This window comes from Astatotilapia calliptera, chromosome 7 (genome assembly GCF_964374335.1).
Source record: "Astatotilapia calliptera chromosome 7, fAstCal68.1, whole genome shotgun sequence".
In the NCBI taxonomy this organism is placed as follows: Eukaryota; Metazoa; Chordata; class Actinopteri; order Cichliformes; family Cichlidae; genus Astatotilapia; species Astatotilapia calliptera.
In genome coordinates, this window is record NC_137428.1 from 729,015 (window position 1) to 747,744 (window position 18,730).

Here is an 18,730-nt window from a genome sequence, read left to right on the forward strand (position 1 = left end):
ACTGTTTCAGTTCCTTGGAAGTGTTTGCCATTTTTGCAAACGATTCCCTTATCGATTCCAGTCGCCCCGAATGACGTCCCCACGTTGCGGAGCGTCATTTACCTGGCAGGAAACACGGCGCCTAACACTCAAAAGTTTGGTTACACTTTACGAGAACGGATGACAACAGGGCAACTTGCAATACTTGCAAAGTAGATATTTCATTTAAGGGAGGAAACACTACGAATATGCAAAAGCGTTTGCTCACAAAACACACGATGACCTTAAATGAATGTCGTGTTTTTAATTCGCTCCGGACTCGTGAATCTCAACCCAAAAGCAGCGGTAACGTTTGCACGTCCTCTCCCGTTAATGCGGCATGTAAATAATCAACTAACAGCATATTATGTTAGCGTGATCCGCCTTATTACAAACCTGCCATCACTGTGCATTTAGTGACCATGATGAGACAGACAGAGTCTGGCTCAGATGCTGGCAGTTCTCGCTGCAGTCTACCGGCAGCGTCTCCTTTCAGGCAGGATAGACGAACGTCACCGAGCAGTGACTCAGTTTGTGGTCAAAGGCTTGCAGCTGTTTGCCACAGCAGATGATTTTCAGTAAGTGTGTTTAATTGTAGGCAGGGACATTACTGGATATTCTTGTGTAATTGCTACAGAATAATTGATGTTATACTTTGTTATTGCTACAGAAGAATATTTATTTTATTATTTTACATTTACAATTTTTTTTCCTGGGGACCCTGTGACACCCCATTGAAGAGCCGTAGGCTGGATCTCTTAAGATCTCACTGTTGGGTTTGTAAGGCCATGTTACTCCTAAATGTCTATCTTGTCCAAAGAGAAGATATAAAACAAAGTTCTAAGCTAATCGACCTTAGTGTTCTCCTTTTTTTTTAAAAGAATCGATAAAGAATCGAATCGTTAAACAGAATCGAAAATGGAATCGGAATCATGAAAATCTTATCAATACCCATCCCTAGGACAAACAGTCATTATGGGGACAAAGTGCTGTCCCCATGAGTTTGAAGACTTTCCTGAGACTCAAAATGTGGTTTTAGTGTCAGGGTTACAATTAGGATATGGTTAGGTTTAGGGTACGGGTTAGGGAAAGCATTATGTCAATGTAATGTCCCCACAAAGATAGTAAACCAGACGTGTGTGTGTTTTCAGACGGCGCTTCACTGGGCAGCCAGGCACGGCCGTGAGGATGCCGTGGACATGATGCTTCACTCTGGAGCCGACGTCAACGTCAGATCAGTGAGTGTGTGTGTGTTTGGTGTGTGTGCAGCGCTCAGGACTGATGTTGTTTATAAACTGCACATTGAAGATTAATCTAAGAAACTATCAGGGCTGAACTGAAGCGCACGTGTACAGGAGAATCAGTGTCAGTCTGCCAATAATACATCAGCCTAAACCGCCAAAATAAAGGCCTCTGCTTCTCTCACATATCAGCGCCTCACTGCAGCTGTACTGCTCTCTCTCCTTCCTGCCAAGCCTGCAGGGGCTTTATGACTATCCAGTTAAATCTCTCGCGCTCTCCCTTAACCTCCAGTTCAGTGGACGCCCCATGAGGCCTTTCCCCTCCAATTACTGCATCGTGTGTGAAGTTCAGAGCGTTAACCTGCTGACGAGTGGCAAACAGGCTGGCGTTTTTCAGCCGTCACCCTCCTCCTGCTTCTGCTGCAGCTCACCGAGGAAAGCTCGCTCTTTAATTTGGTTTAATTTAAGCCCTAAGGTCAGTTTTTACAGCAGTTTTTAAGAGTTTAATTCATCTCAAAACACCAGTCGCAGATTTGAAAAGTGATTCCTCAATAAGAAAACAAATCAGCACAGAGACGTAGATAATGATAACCTCCTGATACCTGAGCTGCGTTCAGCTATAAAACAGGAAGTCCTTACTTCATTGTAAAGTGTTATCGCCTAAATGTAATCTGCACTCGCTGACAGCCTGTGGGAATCACTCAACTCAGTTTTAACCGTCACCATGACGTACTTTATATTGCAAGGTAAAGACCCGACAATAATACAGAAAACCACCAATCACATGACCCCCTGCGAGCAAGCACTTGGTGACAGCGGGAAGGAAAAACTCCCTTTAACAGGAAGAAACCGCAGGAAGAATCAGATTTGGGGAGGTGTGGCCTCTCCCTCCGCCAAGGCTGAGCCCAGCCACCCTCCACAGGAAGCTCATCACTGTGGTGGTCACAGGCGAGGGTGGGAAGGACGATCCAGCTGAGGACCAGAAGGGTGGTTGGGGGGTGGAGAGGCTTAGCTGCAGACTGTCCCACTGTGAGCTGGAGATCACCACCTGATGAAGCAAAGAGCCTCCACCCCTTCACTGACTCCACCGGGCCTGACATCTAGGTGATGGAGCAGAGACGTGACCCAGAGCAGTCTGGGTGGACCACCACGGAGACCCCGCCACCGAGGAGTGGTTTAAGTAACCCTGTGACCTCACCGGGCTCCCTCTGCAGAGGGCGTGTTCACTCGCTTCCTGCAGGTTTTACTGGACCTGCATGGACGGGATGGATATCACACCGTGGCACTAAACATCCTCATGTGAAGCTGGAAAACTTTAGAATAAGTCCCAAAGCTGAACTGAAAAATACTCGATTACTTTGAGGGCAGTTGAAGAGCAGAGTCCTCCAAACCACAGGAGCCAATCACAATCCTCCGAATCAGAAGAGTTAAAGCCGTCATTTAACTAGACGAGTTATAAACTCCACGGCCACAGACGGAGCAACGAGAGGGAGAATAACCCATATTTGTGTCAGCAGATTGTTCCCACTTCATTCCCTCGTAAATGCTTGCGGCGCGTGTTTGTTTCTTTTCTTTCACAGTCAATAAAAGAGAGCGTGCGCAGAGTGATTTTTAGTGATTCAAGAGTGATTCAAGAGGGCCAATGTTGAGATTACTTAATGGCTTCCCAGACAGCCGTGGGTCCAGAGAATTCAATTTAGCATCTGCCTGTGTGAGCGTTAATCTGCTGCCTCCGCCCGCCGCTGCCGATCATGTGCACACAGGAGATAATGTTTCAGCCTCAGCAGCACAAAGCGGAGCAGACACGTCACTTATTGGCTCCATAATTACATAATTAACTTTTGTCTCTGATCGTTAAGGAGGTAATGGCTCTGATAAAAAGGCCCTCAGCTCGAGCGGCCAGCAAATCAAAAATCAATAATCCATAGCACGGCATCGCGAGCTGAGGAGCGCTCGCGCTTCAGGTAACGATCTGGAGGCTTCGGCGCTTCGCTGATGGATGTTCCTGCAGCCGCGTAAACGCTCGCCTCGGTGCTGCTCCGAGAGGAGGAAACAAGGCCGATTTAAACTGTGCGCTGAAATACAATTATTATTCATTTCATGAATTAAATGAAAATAAATAAAACCGCTTTTATTCATTCAAACAGATTTCTTGTGAGGACACCTGCGTGCTTCTGTCATGCCGTAAAATCACGGCTGGATGAGAGCGGGTGGTTAATTAACTGTGGAGGAAACAGCAAAGCCCCAAATGTCAGGAAGATTTTTGTGAATACGAAAAAAAAGCTGTTTCCCTGTTAAATATGTTGAATTTTCATATTAGACGTAAATGTGGGACAAAGTAGCCAGGTCACCAGGGGTGGCTCTACAGGGGGGCAGCTGGGGGGCAGGTGCCTTATAGCTGCCTTAGAAGAGATTATACAATCACCAGTATTAAAATGTTTTTGCATGCAGGGGATTTTCACTTGCTTCCTGCCGAGGTATGTGCCCCCCTTCTGGTCACACAAACAAGAGCACAGAGCAGCTAACAGTGCTTATTCACAGATAATAAGAATAAGAATGACTTTATTTATCCCGAGGGAAATTCTTTTGTAGGGATGGGTACCGGTGTCGGTTCTGACATAAACGGTAGTAACCAGACCGAAAAGCAGTGCACATTTCGGTGCTTTATTTCTGAGCTGTGATACACTTCTAGCCAATCATTTTACGTTTCCGAGGATAGTAGGCGGGTCCAGGTACGTAGGTTCTTTTAGAGCAGAGCTACAGATTAAAAATGCCCAAGGCGAAGCGGTCAAAGTCTGGCTGTACTTCACAGCAAAATATGCAAACTCAGCAGCAACAAGTGCTTTAAGCTGATACTGTGATACTGTCAAAGGAGGTAACACCAAGAATCCGATGAAACACCTGGCGACGCATAGCGTTTTTTTAAAAAGCCGAGAAATGCGCCGTATTTGATAGCTTGCTGCGAGACCTCACACCGAGCACATCTACTGCGGGTGTGGTGCCTGTTATCGGACCCGGAGCAACATCCCCCAAAAACCCGAAGAGGAGAGTCCTGGCCCCTAGCCCTGCCAGTGTAGCAGGAATGATGAGGATGATGATGCAGCAGCCGTTCTTCTCTGCGTGAGTAGCTTAATGTTGTTCGTGTGTAATTTACGTTGAGTAGGCTAACCACGTGATTACATTAATGCATGTAAGGTGAACTAGCAAACATCATCATAGCTACATGCTGCTGTGTTCTTGTTTGATGGCAGATACTCCCTTCACCCTGGCCAAAAAGGCTAAAATGACCAAAGAAAAAGTGGGAAACAGTTAAACATGAGAGGTTTTTGGACAAAGTTTATGTTTTTTCCATTCTTTAAGCACTGCTTCCAGCCAAGAGTGATGCCATATATGCCCCATAGCTGCAGAAAAGGCTAACATTGTTATCTTTTTACAAAAAACAGCTGAGCATGAGAGGTTTTTGGACCAATTTTGTGTTCTCCATTCTTTAAGCACCGTTTGAGCACCGGCACCGTTTCAAAAGTACCGATTTGGCACCGGTATCGGATAAAACCTAAACGATACCCATCCCTATTCTTTTGTCATGTACATGCTCAGAGTAGCAGGAGAGACAGAGGAACAGATGAATAAGATATACAATATATACAATAAGAATAGTAGTGTACAATAATATGCAGTAGGATAGTGCAAGACATAGTATCAAATAATTCTAACGAAGTAATATATATAACTCTATCCTGGAGAATAAATAACTGAACTATCAGTGCAGGCGATTCTAGAAAGTGACAGTAATGTGCAATAGAATAAAGGGAGTAGCAGAGTATGATGGGGGATGAAACAAGGTACTGTTGCACGGTCTGAGAGGGAACAGAATAACATTGGTAAGTCTCAGGAAAATCACCTACAGAGTGAGGAAGAGATAAACAGTCTTATTGGATTTACTGTGGCAGTCAGTTCTGCATTTCGGGGCGATGAGTCTTTTGCTGCGTTTGCTCCGATGGTCCATCATGGGGGTGTGCATGGGGTGACAGGGGTTGTCCATGATGGAAAGATAACCAAGAAACGTCATCAAAGCTTTTTTTTTACTTCCAAAGAAACCTTTGAGCCATCGATCTTTGAGTCCGTTAGCTCCACACTCATTTCTCCTGGTCAGATTGTCCCCGCAGCTTTAACGATTGTTGGTGTTTGAGCCCACGATCGGTCACTTCCGCTCCAGGACGTGTTCCACTCGACCTTCTTGTTCATGATACCGTTGATTTTCACTAACCTGCCCACGCCTCCAAACCATGCTGGGATCTCTGCTGTGGATGCAGCTGCTACAAAGATCTTTGTGCTCCCTGGAAACTCGGAGGTGTTCCTGGATGTTTGCAGGCCTCAGTAATGACCTCCCAGCAGCTGAAGAACACTCGTCTTTCTGTTCAGGAATCCAAGTACATGAGCTGTAATTTGGCATCTTAGTGAAATAATAATATAATAATCAGCTTCACATTTTGTCACTAAAAATATGATTAAAGGCCTTTCCTTACTGCTGTTGTATTTATTGGAGATGATGTAGAGACACCAGTAATGTGATATTATTACAGGGCAGCTGTAGTATAAACGCGTTGTTCGACTGGGCTGCCCCTCGGCAGGCTTCCTAAAGTGGCCAAGCAGAGGATGGTGGACTTCTATGAATCACCTGGATCTTAAAAGCTGCTCTACTGCAGTTCACGAAAAAAACATGGCGCTGTGGTGAGCTCGGGGAAAAGCACGTTTTAGATCTCACCCTGTATCAACACACCTGAATCAAATGATTAGTTCATTATCAGGCTTCTGGAGAACTTCAAGACATGTTGAGGTCATTTAGCCGTTTAAATCAGCTGTGATGGATCAAGGACACATCTAAATCCTGCAGGACACCAGCCCTCGAGGCCTGGAGTTCTCCTGTGGTGAAGAGGCTGACGTTGTTCACGTGTAAAAAAGTGTTTGTGAGGTCTAAACATCTTCCTCCTCCTCAGTGATATCATTGCCCTGTTTCTCTGTTTTTCTTTCCCGCCTCTTCACCCCACTCTCGGCTCATCCTCCTCACCAGCATGTAAGTATGTTTCTGAGATCTCCACAGAGACGAGCGGTCCTACAGATCAGCCGTCTCGCTCTTTAAGTCGATGGAGCTTCAGTCGGAGCGCCCGGAGCGGTACCGTCTTTGATCTCCTGAATTTAACTCTGTGTTTCTCTGACCTCCTCATGCCGCTCGCCGCTCTCTGAAGGGGGTAAGTCGTGTTTTAGTCACCTTTGAGTCCACAGAGCAGCACACCGCACAAAACGCCTTCTGGCATCTCCACCCCGACAGCTTGGCTCACGTTCCCGGCACTCTGATATCATTCTCACTCGAGCGTCTGCAGTGTCCGTTCTCTGCTCCGATGCAGTAACTCTGACAGGAAACACAGCAGCGTGTGGACGCGTGCTTCTTTAATCCCGCTTCCTATGAAACCTGGCAGCAGCTCGCCGTCTGCGCTCTCTCTGTTCATTTCATTTTTGAAGGTGTTCTGAGACTTTGTGTCTCCTTCTGGTTATTTTGAGTCTATCTGAAGTTTTCTGGGGTAAATAAGGAAGTTTTTGTCTGTCTGCTACACCAAGTGCAGGTCCACCTGCGCAGACAGCTCACGAGACCCGGGTGCTGTCCTTCGACAGGCTTCCAGATGTCGGTCAATCAGAAGAAAGTAGGCCTTAAAGAGACAGGAGCAAGGCTTGGAGCTTGTTTCAGTCAGAAGAGCTCAGATTTCTTTTGATGTCTTTGTCATAGTTTGGGCGTGTTTGTGTCTTTTATGGCTGTTATGATAAATAACTGTTCACAGAAGTGTGGCACAAACAGGCCAGGTCCACACTGACATTTACTCTGACCTGTTATTATAAATCCTTGTTTGTCATTAGAGCAGAAGAACACAAGGAAACACAAATATTTGAGAAATCTGTCCCAAGCCTGTTTATAAATAAACATGTCAGAGACGTCCAACACACGGACATCTCTGAGAAATCAAGCAGAACATTAAACCACTAAAACTGCATTTAATGTTCAGGATGCAACCGAATAAAGTGGCTTCATAATAATAATGTATATTATTATGTTCTAGCATTGGGTCTTGTTCCTGCTGGTGGGTTAGGGCATTACCGAAACATCAAACAGGGATTTTTGTGGACTTTTAGGTCGCTGTATCTGATTCAATTATGGGTTCAGACTGATCAATCAGCAGTTGTTTCCATCACCTTATTTACCCCAGAGTCTTCTGAACTCTCACATCTCCATTATTCAAAGACTGCAACACGTCAAAATTCTGTTATCGATGTGCAGACCTGGAATTATATCGATAAGAGCAGACGCCTAAAACTGACTGTAGAAATAACTCAGTTGTGACTGCTTCAGTCGTAGCGGGTCTCTGCGTTTGACATTTCCACCGGTAAACCTGTGTCCATGACAACGCGGAAGAGCGTGGAAACATGCCGAGTGAGCGTCTCCAAACTGGTATCTGTGGACATTACTGTAATCATACTTACTACTGTCTACACATACAACTCTATCAAACACTCCATATTTATAGATTTATAGAAACGAGCTGTAAATGGGCCAATGGGATCCATCCATGCATCATTTGATGAAGCTAAACTTCCACAGCAGTTATTGAATATGTGTAAACTGCAGAGGGTGGAGCAGAAGGCCTGTCGTTGTCTGAGATAAACTGAGCCTCGTGTTAAATTCTGACTTATCAGCAGGTCATTGTAGATAATTGTAGATGAACAATACCACTGATAACAGCCAGTAACTGCTGGATAACAGCTGGAACGGTGGGGGTCGGGTTAGTCACAGTAAGAGCTGCCTGACTGTGGTTAAGCTACAGATATCACCATCAGAGCAGTGTTTCACTGTGATCTGTTCACAGATATAGAATCAGCTCAGAGCAGATGTGTCCGTCTGCTCTCACAGACACTGGTTAGTTAACGGGTTAGCATACGCGCTGAGGTGGTTTAGCAGGTTGCATTTAATGAGAGTGAAACGTAGAGCAGCTCTGGGGTGTCGCTGGCACTTCTTAGATCAGGCTGAGGCCTCACCTTGATGTTCCTTGGCTCTCAGGACCTCCTGCTGAGGTGGCCTTTACCTGCGATATGAAGCTCAAAGTGCACCTGAACACATAAAAGCAGCTCAACCTTTCAGCGAAATGTCAGATGGCGTGTTTCCTGAAAGTGACGCATAAGTGTTTATCTGTTGTTTGTTCAAAGAAGCGCATGATCCAGCAGTCAAACTGAGAGAGCCTCTTCTGATCGTTAGAGGTGATACTGGGAAAGCGTGCGCCTCGCGGCGAGGGCGCTGACAGGACGGCAGGAGTGTGACGACGAGGCGTCTCTGTGTTCTCCAGGCCCGTTTACGGCCCGTTAACTACAGACCCGTCCTTGTAATGAACACCGACTGTCTGCTGTCACAGACCGCACGTTAAATGGCGGCGTGACAGCAAAGAGGGCGTCTGTTTGTCTATGGCACTGACAGCAGCTCCTCCTCTGGGATTCGTTGTGTTAAAGTGTACAAATGATGCTCACGTCCTCTTTACACACTCGCTGCTCAGAGGAAGCAGCGTGGACAAGCATCTGTCAGTGATCAGAGCGCTCAGACTGACACGCTCACAGATTCTTCTTGACTCCAAAGAAACCGAGAACAATAGCTGCTGTTATTGCTGATGGCAGGAAGTGCTCACGCATTGATGTGAGTGCGTAGAAAAGTAACCATGGTAACAGGTAAACAGCTCAAACACAGCCTGAACACAACAAGACAGCGCATCCATCCATCCACCATCCCTCCATCCATCCATCCATCCAACCATCCATCCATCCATCCATCCATCCATCCATCCATCCCTCCATCCATCCATCCATCCAACCATCCATCCATCCATCCATCCATCCATCCATCCAACCATCCATCCAACCATCCATCCATCCATCCATCCATCCATCCATCCATCCATCTAGCCATCCAACCATCCATCCATCCATCTAGCCATCCAACCATCCATCCATCCACCATCCCTCCATCCATCCATCCATCCAACCATCCATCCATCCATCTAGCCATCCAACCATCCATCCATCCACCATCCCTCCATCCATCCATCCATCCATCCATCCATCCATCCATCCATCCATCCATCCATCCATCTAGCCATCCAACCATCCATCCATCCACCATCCCTCCATCCATCCATCCATCCAACCATCCATCCATCCATCCATCCAACCATCCATCCATCCATCTAGCCATCCATCCCTCCATCCACCATCCCTCCATCCACCATCCCTCCATCCATCCATCCAACCATCGATCCATCCATCCATCTAGCCATCCATCCATCCATCCATCCATCCATCCATCCACCTGAACATCCATCCATCCATCCATCCATCCATCCATCCATCCATCCATTCAACCATCCATCCATCCACCTGAACATCCATCCATCCATCCATCCATCCACCAATTAGTCTGTCTGGGGGGAGGGGGCTGGGGTTGCATCTTTGGTGGTTGGTGTCTCTGGTTGTTTGTCAGTGGTAGTTTAGAGTAAAAGTGGTAGTTTAAGGTCTTTGTGGTAGTTTAATGTTTGTTTGTGGTAGTTTGGTGTCTTTGTGGTAGTTTAGCCTTTGTTTGTGATAGTTGAGTGGGGTTTTTCTGGGAGTGTGGGGTCTGTGTGGTAGTTTCGAGTCTTTGTGGTAATTTAGTTTTTATTTGTGGCAGTTATGTGTTTATTTGTGGTAGTTTAGTGCTTCTTTGTGGTAGTTTAGGGTCTTTGTGGTCGTTTAGCCTTTGTGGTAGTTCGGTGTGTTTTTTCTGGTAGTTTGGGGTCTATGTGGTAGTTTAGGGTCTTTGTGGTAGTTTAGTATTTGTGGTAGTTCAGGGTCTTTGTGGTAGTTTAGCGTAAATGTGGTAGGTTAGTGTTTGTTTCGGGTAATTTAGTGTTTGTTTGTGGTGGTTATGTGTTTGTTTTCGGTAGTTTAGTGCTTCTTTGTGGGAGTTTAGGGTCTATGTGGTCGTTTAGCCTTTGTTTGTGGTAGTTGAGTGGGTTTTTTTTCGGTAGTTTGGGGTCTGTGTGGTAGTTTAGAGTAAATGTGGTAGTTTAGTGTTTGTTTGTGGTAGTTTAGAGTAAATGTGGTAGGTTAGTGTTTGTTTCGGGTAGTTTGCTTTGTCAGGTCCTGTCCGTGAAGTCACCGTGTACAATTACACAGTGATATAGCTTCTACGACTGAGCTAACGAGAAGCTGCTTCAGTGTTTGCAGCTGTGAGTGATGAGGTAACAGCTGATAATCTTCACAGGGTTACACAGCTCTTCACCTGGCCTCCATTCACGGACACCAGGACGTCGTTCAGACCCTGATCAACACTCAGAGTGAGTCTGCCTTCACCACCTCTCTTCATCACAGTGTTCAGTATCATTAATGTAATTCATTATTATTTTAATAACTGATGAAGGCCACAGTCGCACTGCACTCTGCAGCCGCCCCATTCTTGTCTCTGATATTTGATGAAGACGAGCTTGATGCTGACGAGGAGACGTTGTTTATCGTTTGGAATATTAAAAAGCAGCATGAAAATTTCACATTTACTAAGACTGATCTCATCTCAGCTTCATTTTCCCAGATCGTTATTGCAGCACCCAGCTCTGCATGCAGACTTTTTAAAATTGTCTGTCGGTTTATGTGCAGATTAAAGTTAAAACAGCAGAAGTTAGAGCAGCGGCTAACAGTCAGACCAAAGATCACAATGACCTGTCCGTAAGCTGCAGCTTCGTGTCCGGACTGTTTTTCCACTGAAGCACGATTCATGTGAGGATTTTTCTTCGTGTGAAGTTTTCAAATTGACATTCACACCACAAATCAAATAGCGAGGGATTGTTCTCCTGCACGCCTCACAGGCTGGCAGAGGTGAAGAAGCACTGATGCAGATCACCTCTGCCAGACAAAAGACCCACCCAGCGCTCAGACTGACAAGTCCAAATGCTCACCTCCGCCCTCCTCCTCAGGAAGAGGCGAGGCGGGCAGTTCGCTAATGAGCTAATGAGGCACACCTGCGCTTCAGGCCACCAGGCGCTTCATGATGGACTTGTGACGATCCCTGCAGAGCAGCGGTTTGAACCCCTGTAGCCACAGACTGCCATATGCTGTGAGTCAGAGCACGCAAACGGCCGCCGACATGTACGGTCTGCAGGGTCAGACACGAAGCATGTTTCCATATGGCCACGGAGGAGAACCCGCCAAAATAAAACGCAGCAGGAAATCAGCAGATCTGAGCTGCCAATCAAACGGTTTCAGTTCAAACTGTATTCACGTGAAGCTCCACCTGCTGCAGCTTCTGACCCACGCCGGTGGCTCGGATATAAACGGGTCTCCAGCCTTCTCCCAGATTCCTTAAGGACTTTGTCGTTTCTGTGCCAGGGAAGATGAGACGATGAGTTTGCATGTTTTCGATTTTAGCATGCAGAGTTCACAGACTCCTGAGACGATGCAGAAGCCAAACTGTGCAGGACGTCAGTGAGAGCTCCTGAAAATCACACCAGAAAGCAGCTGGAAACCAGGGAAATTACAGCAGCCGGACTCAGCTGGTGCTCCGAGTGCAGATATGGTTTCAGGAAAAGGCCTCCTCGCTGCCGTGGAGGCGAGCTTTGGTTTCTCCTTCTGAGGCCGGTGGGTGGAGCGACAGTGGGAGTTAAACAGTCTGTAATGACCAGAGTCGGTTACCAGCGGTAACCATTAGCTGCTGCGTTCAGCCTCCAGCCTCCACAAAAGGGATATCACCGTGAGCCGCATGTGTCCTGATTGAACTTCCCCAAGTTTTAAATGTGGCATCAAACAGTAAAGTTCAGCAGGAATATTCATCCCACAGCAAAAAGCCTGCAGGAGAGCGTTGGTGCAAACACGACACACAGGGCATTCATCACCTGATGTTTGGTACCCTGGTGCTGAAGCCTGCCCAGGCTCTGCTTCAGCGACACCAGAGGGGTGAAACATGATGTTAAACATATGAAATGTTCCACTCTGAGCTCTGGGAAGATGTATGTTTTGATCCCTGTTCAAAATCCAATTTTAAAAACACTTCCGACTAAAGAGTCAGGATGGAAACAGAGTGATAGATGTGAGCGACACGAGAAACTTCAACAGGCAACACGTGGCAATCGTGGTTCAAGAGTTGGGAGTTCGCCTTGTAATCGGAAGGTTGCCGGTTCGAGTCCCGGCTCGGACAGTCTCGGTTGTTGTGTCCTTGGGCAAGACACTTCACCCGTTGCCTACTGGTGGTGGTCAGAGGGCCCGGTGGCGCCAGTGTCCGGCAGCCTCGCCTCTGTCAGTGCGCCCCAGGGTGGCTGTGGCTACAATGTAGCTGCCATCACCAGTGTGTGCATGTGTGCGTGAATGGAGGTGTAAAGCGCTTTGGGGTCCTTAGGGACTAGTAAGGCGCTATATAAATACAGGCCATTTACCATTTACGTGTGAAAGCTTAACACCCGAACACAGCGAGCTGTCAGTTCTCTGTTTAAGGATGACTGACAGCGTGTGTGAATGTGAGAGTGAATGAATAGTGGAATTGTAAAGTGCTTTGGGTGTCTAGAAAAGCGCTATATAAATGCAATCCATTATTGTTATTATTAATCTCCAATGATCACCCACCGCCTTCCCGAGGCCTCCTATCTGTGGAGATCACAGAGATCCAAACTGCTTCCTCCTGGAGACACCTTTCAGAAAAATCATGTTTAAAAATGTTTCACTAAAGACCTTCAGCCAGAGACTTTACTCTTCTCTATCTGTCTATCCATCCATCATCCATCTGTCCATCTATCCATCCATCATCCATCCAAATATCCATCCATCCATCCATCATCCATCTGTCCATCCATCCATCATCCATCCAAATATCCATCCATCCATCCATCATCCATCTGTCCATCTATCCATCCATCATCCATCCAAATATCCATCTGTCCTTCCATCATCCATCTGTCCATCTATCCATCCATCATCCATCCAAATATCCATCCATCCATCCATCATCCATCTGTCCATCTATCCATCCATCATCCATCCAAATATCCATCCATCCATCCATCCATCCATCCATCCATCATCCATCCAAATATCCATCCATCCATCCATCCATCCATCCATCCATCATCCATCTGTCCATCTATCCATCCATCATCCATCATCCATCCAAATATCCATCTGTCCATCCATCATCCATCTGTCCATCTATCCATCCATCATCCATCCAAATATCCATCCATCCATCCATCATCCATCATCCATCTGTCCATCCATCCATCATCCATCCAAATATCCATCCATCCATCCATCCATCATCCATCCGTCCATCCATCATCCATCTGTCCATCCATCATCCATCTGTCCATCCATCATCCATCTGTCCATCTATCCATCCATCCATCATCCATCCATCTGTCTATCCATCCATCCATCCCCCCATCCACCATCCATCCATCCCTCCATCCATCATCCATCCCCCCATCCATCATCCATCCATCCATCCGTCCATCCATCATCCATCTGTCCATCTATCCATCCATCCATCATCCATCCATCTGTCTATCCATCCATCCATCCATCCCCCCATCCACCATCCATCCATCCCTCCATCCATCATCCATCTGTCCATCTATCCATCTGTCCATCCATCCATCATCCATCTGTCCATCCATCCATCATCCATCCAAATATCCATCCATCCATCCATCCATCATCCATCCATCCATCCATCATCCATCTGTCCATCTATCCATCCATCCATCATCCATCCATCTGTCTATCCATCCATCCCCCCATCCACCATCCATCCATCCATCCATCCATCCATCCATCCCTCCATCCATCATCCATCTGTCCATCCACCATCCATCCAAACATCCATCCAACCATCCAACCATCCATCCATCCACCCATCCATCCCTACATCTATCCCTCGCTCCTTCTGTCCATCCGTCCATTTTGTGGATGTAGGGTCCCACAGACTCTGAGCTGTGAGGAAGTCACATTTAAAAGTGAAAAACTTTGTGAGAGAATTGCACATCTCATTTCCTAGTGATCCAGATACTGAAGGAAAAACAAACCTTTATTATCCGCGACGTTCCTGTCAGAGATGCATGTTTCTGTCTTTTAGTTGATGAAACAAATGCTGAATGATGACCCCAGAATAAGCAGTTTTTATCTCCTGCTGGGCAGCGTCAGCACACAGACAGCTTCCTGTCAGTCTGTCACATAAAAGCCAATAATAAACTGAGATGTCTTTCATTAGAGATCAGGCCAAACCGCCGCGCCCCCGAGCTGTAAATATGAAGACAAAGGCTTAAACAGAACATTTCACTTGACAGGAAATGCAGGGATACAGGTTGACATCCTTTCCTGTGTCTGCGTGACTCTCTGAAGTGTCCTCCTGTGAATTTAAACCTGAGTTTAGGATTCACTGATGGAGATGTACCTCTCGATATGTTTCCGGCGTTTCCTTGAACCCTGCAAAGACGACCTCTGAATGTTCACTCCTGTCAGTCTGACTCCATCGACTCAAACAGAATCCATACACAATGCCAATACGATATGATTTTAATCCAGAGGAAACTGTCGTGTTTTGTCTTAATCAGATGCTAAAACCAACATCAGAGATTACCACGGGAAGACGGCCGTTCAGTACTGGAGCGGCAGCGCCGACATCTTCGAGAAACCCGAGTCTCAGTCAGGTCTGTCCAACAATTATTATAAGAATCACTTTTTTTATGTTTTCATTACCAGAACCATGCTGCATGGGCTACGGAAGCCCATCTGTGCCAGTGAAGTTACTCTGTACCAGGCTCTCAAACTCGTGGCTCAGGGGCCGCAAGTGGCCCACATCACCCAAACATGCGGCCCATACACTGACGTGAAGAAATCGAATGCAGTTTGGTTTTTAAAATGACTTTTTGTTATAATTTAAAATTCTTATATTTAATGTCCAAAAAGCTTTAAAGTCATCACAGAGAACAGAAGCTTCTGGATTATTATTATTAACTGTTACTCATTAGTGAAGTTTTCTCTCCTGTTCTCTGTAGTCACCGCGTTTTGTCGTTCTTTTCATTTAAAAAATAAAGATGGAAACTCTATAACGCCAAAGGAAGCAAATCTGTATTTCACAATAAAAGCATGACCTACAGTCTGTGGAGTCAGTAATTATTGTTTCAGTGTCATTAGCAAAGATATTTTCAGACCTTTGCTAATCTGAGAGCGACTGCAGCGGCCGTGCTGGTCGCAGAGGTGGAGGCTGTTTCACGCTCTCCGTGTGGGCGAGTGGCCGGCGTCGGTGCATTTCCCCTCACAGAGAGTTTCTTCTGTGTGCGGAGCCAGTCAAAGCTCGGTGTCTCTGGTTGCAGATGGATCCGTCTGCTGCTCGATCACAGAGACAGTATAACAGGAGGGTTTAGATCTGTGCTTCGGTCAGGTTGGGTGTCAGGCGCCACCTCTCTGGGGACATCTCAGGCCCTCCAAGGTTTGGAGGCCTATCTCCCCCCACCACCACTTCCCCTGCCAGTGGCGGACTCCCTCAGACATCGGTGCGTTGGTGGTTCTTTGTGTCCGGGGGTGGGCGTCCAGGTACACACCGGCTCACTCCTTGGCGGCCGCTTATCGGGGCCTGGGGCCTGGGGCTCGCTCGAGCCACTTCGGAGGTGGGGTGCCCCCGGCCTCTCGGCCTGGGGCTCGGTCACTCAGGCGCAGCTGGCTGCCGGCGGAGCTCACGGGCGCGTCACTGCAACTCCCCCTGGCTTCTGCTCCGCGGCTGCTGAGTGAGCCCTCATCTGGGACTCTCCTCAGCTCTTTCTGGGACAGTGGCGCGGCTGCCCCTCTGTTGGTCTTCCTTGGTCTCTTGTGTTCTGGGGGCCTCTGGATGTCTGGAGTTTTGATCTCCTCCATACCTGCTTCATGCCCTGGAGGACGGGGCTGTGGCCCCCCCACACCCTCTAGCAGATCATTACATGAAGGAACCTTTTAAAAACAAGCGCGTCCATGCTCACAGGTGTACACACGGGTGATCACACCCACAAACTACACCCTTTTTGGCTCCTACCTCAAAGCACACTGTGTTCTGTTGATCTTATGTGCTGCACAATAATGTTTATAAAAATAAAAATAAAAAGAGATCTGAGACTGACACATAAAAAAATGCAATTTAAAAAAAGATTATATATGCAGTGTAAATGCATACCAATACAGCTATATTAGAGTGAAACTACTCGTTTAAATGAATACATAATAAATATATATACACAAATAAAAAAATTTTTAAAAAGAGATCTGTGCTTCGGTCAAAGTTTGACCTCAGTCGTGTGTTTTGTTCTTTTCAGGCGGGAGGTGTGTTCGCCGTCAGCGGACGCAGCGTTACGCTCTGCCGTCCTTCCTGCTGTCTCGCTCTCGCAGTCAGGGACAGCTCAACCTGGAGTTCAGGACGCCGCCTCAGTCCTCCTCCCACGACGCCTTGGACCTCCATGTTTAAAGTTGATCGCCCTGCCTGAAACCCGGTGACCCGCTCTGTCCCCGTTTGGGCCACGCAGGGTTTCTGGGCTTGGAGCCACAGATGGCAAAGATGGCCGCAGGAGGTGGATGTGAGCTGTGTCACTTTTAAAGAGCAGACTCAGACCTGAACACAAGGCGGGCCTCATTTTAAAGCCAAGGTTCATCAAGCAGAGGTGTCAAACATAAGGCCCGCGGGCCAGAATCGGCCTTGCAAAGATCCAAGGACGACATGAAGTTTGCTGATGAAGACCTGCCTCAAGTGATGAAGAACAGATAAAGAATTACATTTTTTTCACTCTCGACTGTAATAATGTGTTTTTATAGAAAAATAAAAACAGACGTTTTCTGTGAATCAACAGAAATATTCAATCTGAGCAGCGAGCCACAGAACCGCTCTGATTTTACACATTTCTTTCTCTTCATGTAGAAAATCTTCTTATTCACATATCTCAGGGATTAAGTGTGTGGAGTTTCACCAGGATGCATGTGTCCCACCGTGTTGAATCACTTTGACTTTTGCTGCTTTAAAGCAGGGGTGGGGAACTCCAGGCCTCGAGGGCCGGTGTCCTGCATGTGGCTAAATGACCTCCTCAACATGTCTCAGAGTTCTCCAGAGGCCTGGTAATGAACTAATCATGCGATTCAGGTGTGCTGACCGAGGTTGAGATCTAAAACCTGCAGGGTGGAGTTCCCCACCCGTCCTTTAAAGGAACCAAAGGCAAAATAATCCAGAGGTGTAGAATTCCAGGAACTAGGCATCGGATGCTCAGTACTGACGTGTCGATGCAGGAAGTGCAGATGCTTCCAGACTGTGCTCAAAACACCCGCATCGCGTGACCACGGTTAGTCCCGACAGGTGGCTTTTACCTGGAGCAGAGCTGGAGAGTACCTGTGTTTTCACCCAATAAAAATGTCTCGATATGACCTGTTTGAACTCTGTTCCTCCATTTTCTCTCAGAGAGCTTCGGTCCAAACACCCTCCTTCATTTGATCTTATAAACTGGTTTGTTGTGCATCGCTAACGCTGTAGCGGTTTGCTGGCGTTGGAGGGCCGTTGTGAACGTGGCGCTGACGGACCGGGACAGAAGTCGTTTAAAGGAAGCCGATAGCGCCGGCTCTGTCAGACACGCCTCACCCTCTCACTCTCTTTCACCCTCATAAATGTCTTCATTAGCTTCCGCTCCATTGGCCGGCTCATGGCGTTAAACTCATTATCTGCTTTAATAAGGCGGCGTTTGTGTAAGCGATAAGCAGTAAATGAGCGGGCTGGCGGAGGACACGCTCGACACTAATAACAAACCCTCGGAGTGAAATTAGCTGTGACTGAACAAGGGGCGGGGCTAGGCGAGCAGCGAGAGGATCACGTGATGCGTCACAGAAACACCTCAGGGGTGTGACGTTCAACTTCTGGAACCCTGCTAAGGGGCGGGGCACGGAGCTTGGAACAGATGACCATATAAGGAAATGTGCAATGAGCTGCTTTGAAAGAATGAGTAGTTATTTTTGAGGTTGTGTGCACGACCACACCGCTGTGTGCTCAGTATGAAGGCGTGCACCGCTGTCTCCTTTGATGATGTCAGCTGTATTTTTAGGCTTCTGATTGGCTGCAAGCTGAAAAAAAACATTTCATCGTAGTGTCGCTGCTGCTGGTCATCGCAGTGATGTTCAGATAAGTTTAAAACAAAGTGGACGACACAGCGATGGACACGTGCACCACCTTCCATAATCCCTGATATTTCAGCCTGTCTTGTGCACGGTGTAAGAGCACGTTCGGTTTATCGACAGCTGACAGAAATCTTCGCACTGTGACGTCATTGCTACCCTCCATCTTCCTCACACCACTGCTGCAGTGCGCACTGACAGCGCTATGCCCCCGTCCTGATGTTAATACTAAAGAGTGTCCTTTATTTAAA

The 18,730-nt window shown here is 47.1% G+C and overlaps 1 protein-coding gene across 3 annotated transcripts in view; it reads left to right on the forward strand.

Annotated features, from left to right (window-relative positions):
• Positions 1-17,741, forward strand: part of LOC113025003 (uncharacterized) — a 71,379-nt gene extending 53,638 nt beyond the window's left edge. The window contains exons 5-9 of one of the 3 annotated variants that reach the window (XR_013910235.1): positions 1,170-1,256; positions 6,331-6,508; positions 10,591-10,663; positions 14,918-15,013; positions 16,649-16,693. Coding sequence is in view for 1 of the 3 variants with exons in the window: in XM_080304033.1 (XP_080160159.1) it covers positions 1,170-1,256; positions 14,918-15,013; positions 16,649-16,816 (351 nt within the window). In the remaining 2 variants the exon portion in view is untranslated. Of the gene's footprint in view, positions 1-1,169; positions 1,257-6,330; positions 6,509-10,590; positions 10,664-14,917; positions 15,014-16,648 lie in introns of all 3 variants that reach the window. The other 2 variants (XR_013910236.1, XM_080304033.1) reach the window with 2 other exon arrangements.
• Positions 17,742-18,730: the final 989 nt, after the last annotated feature.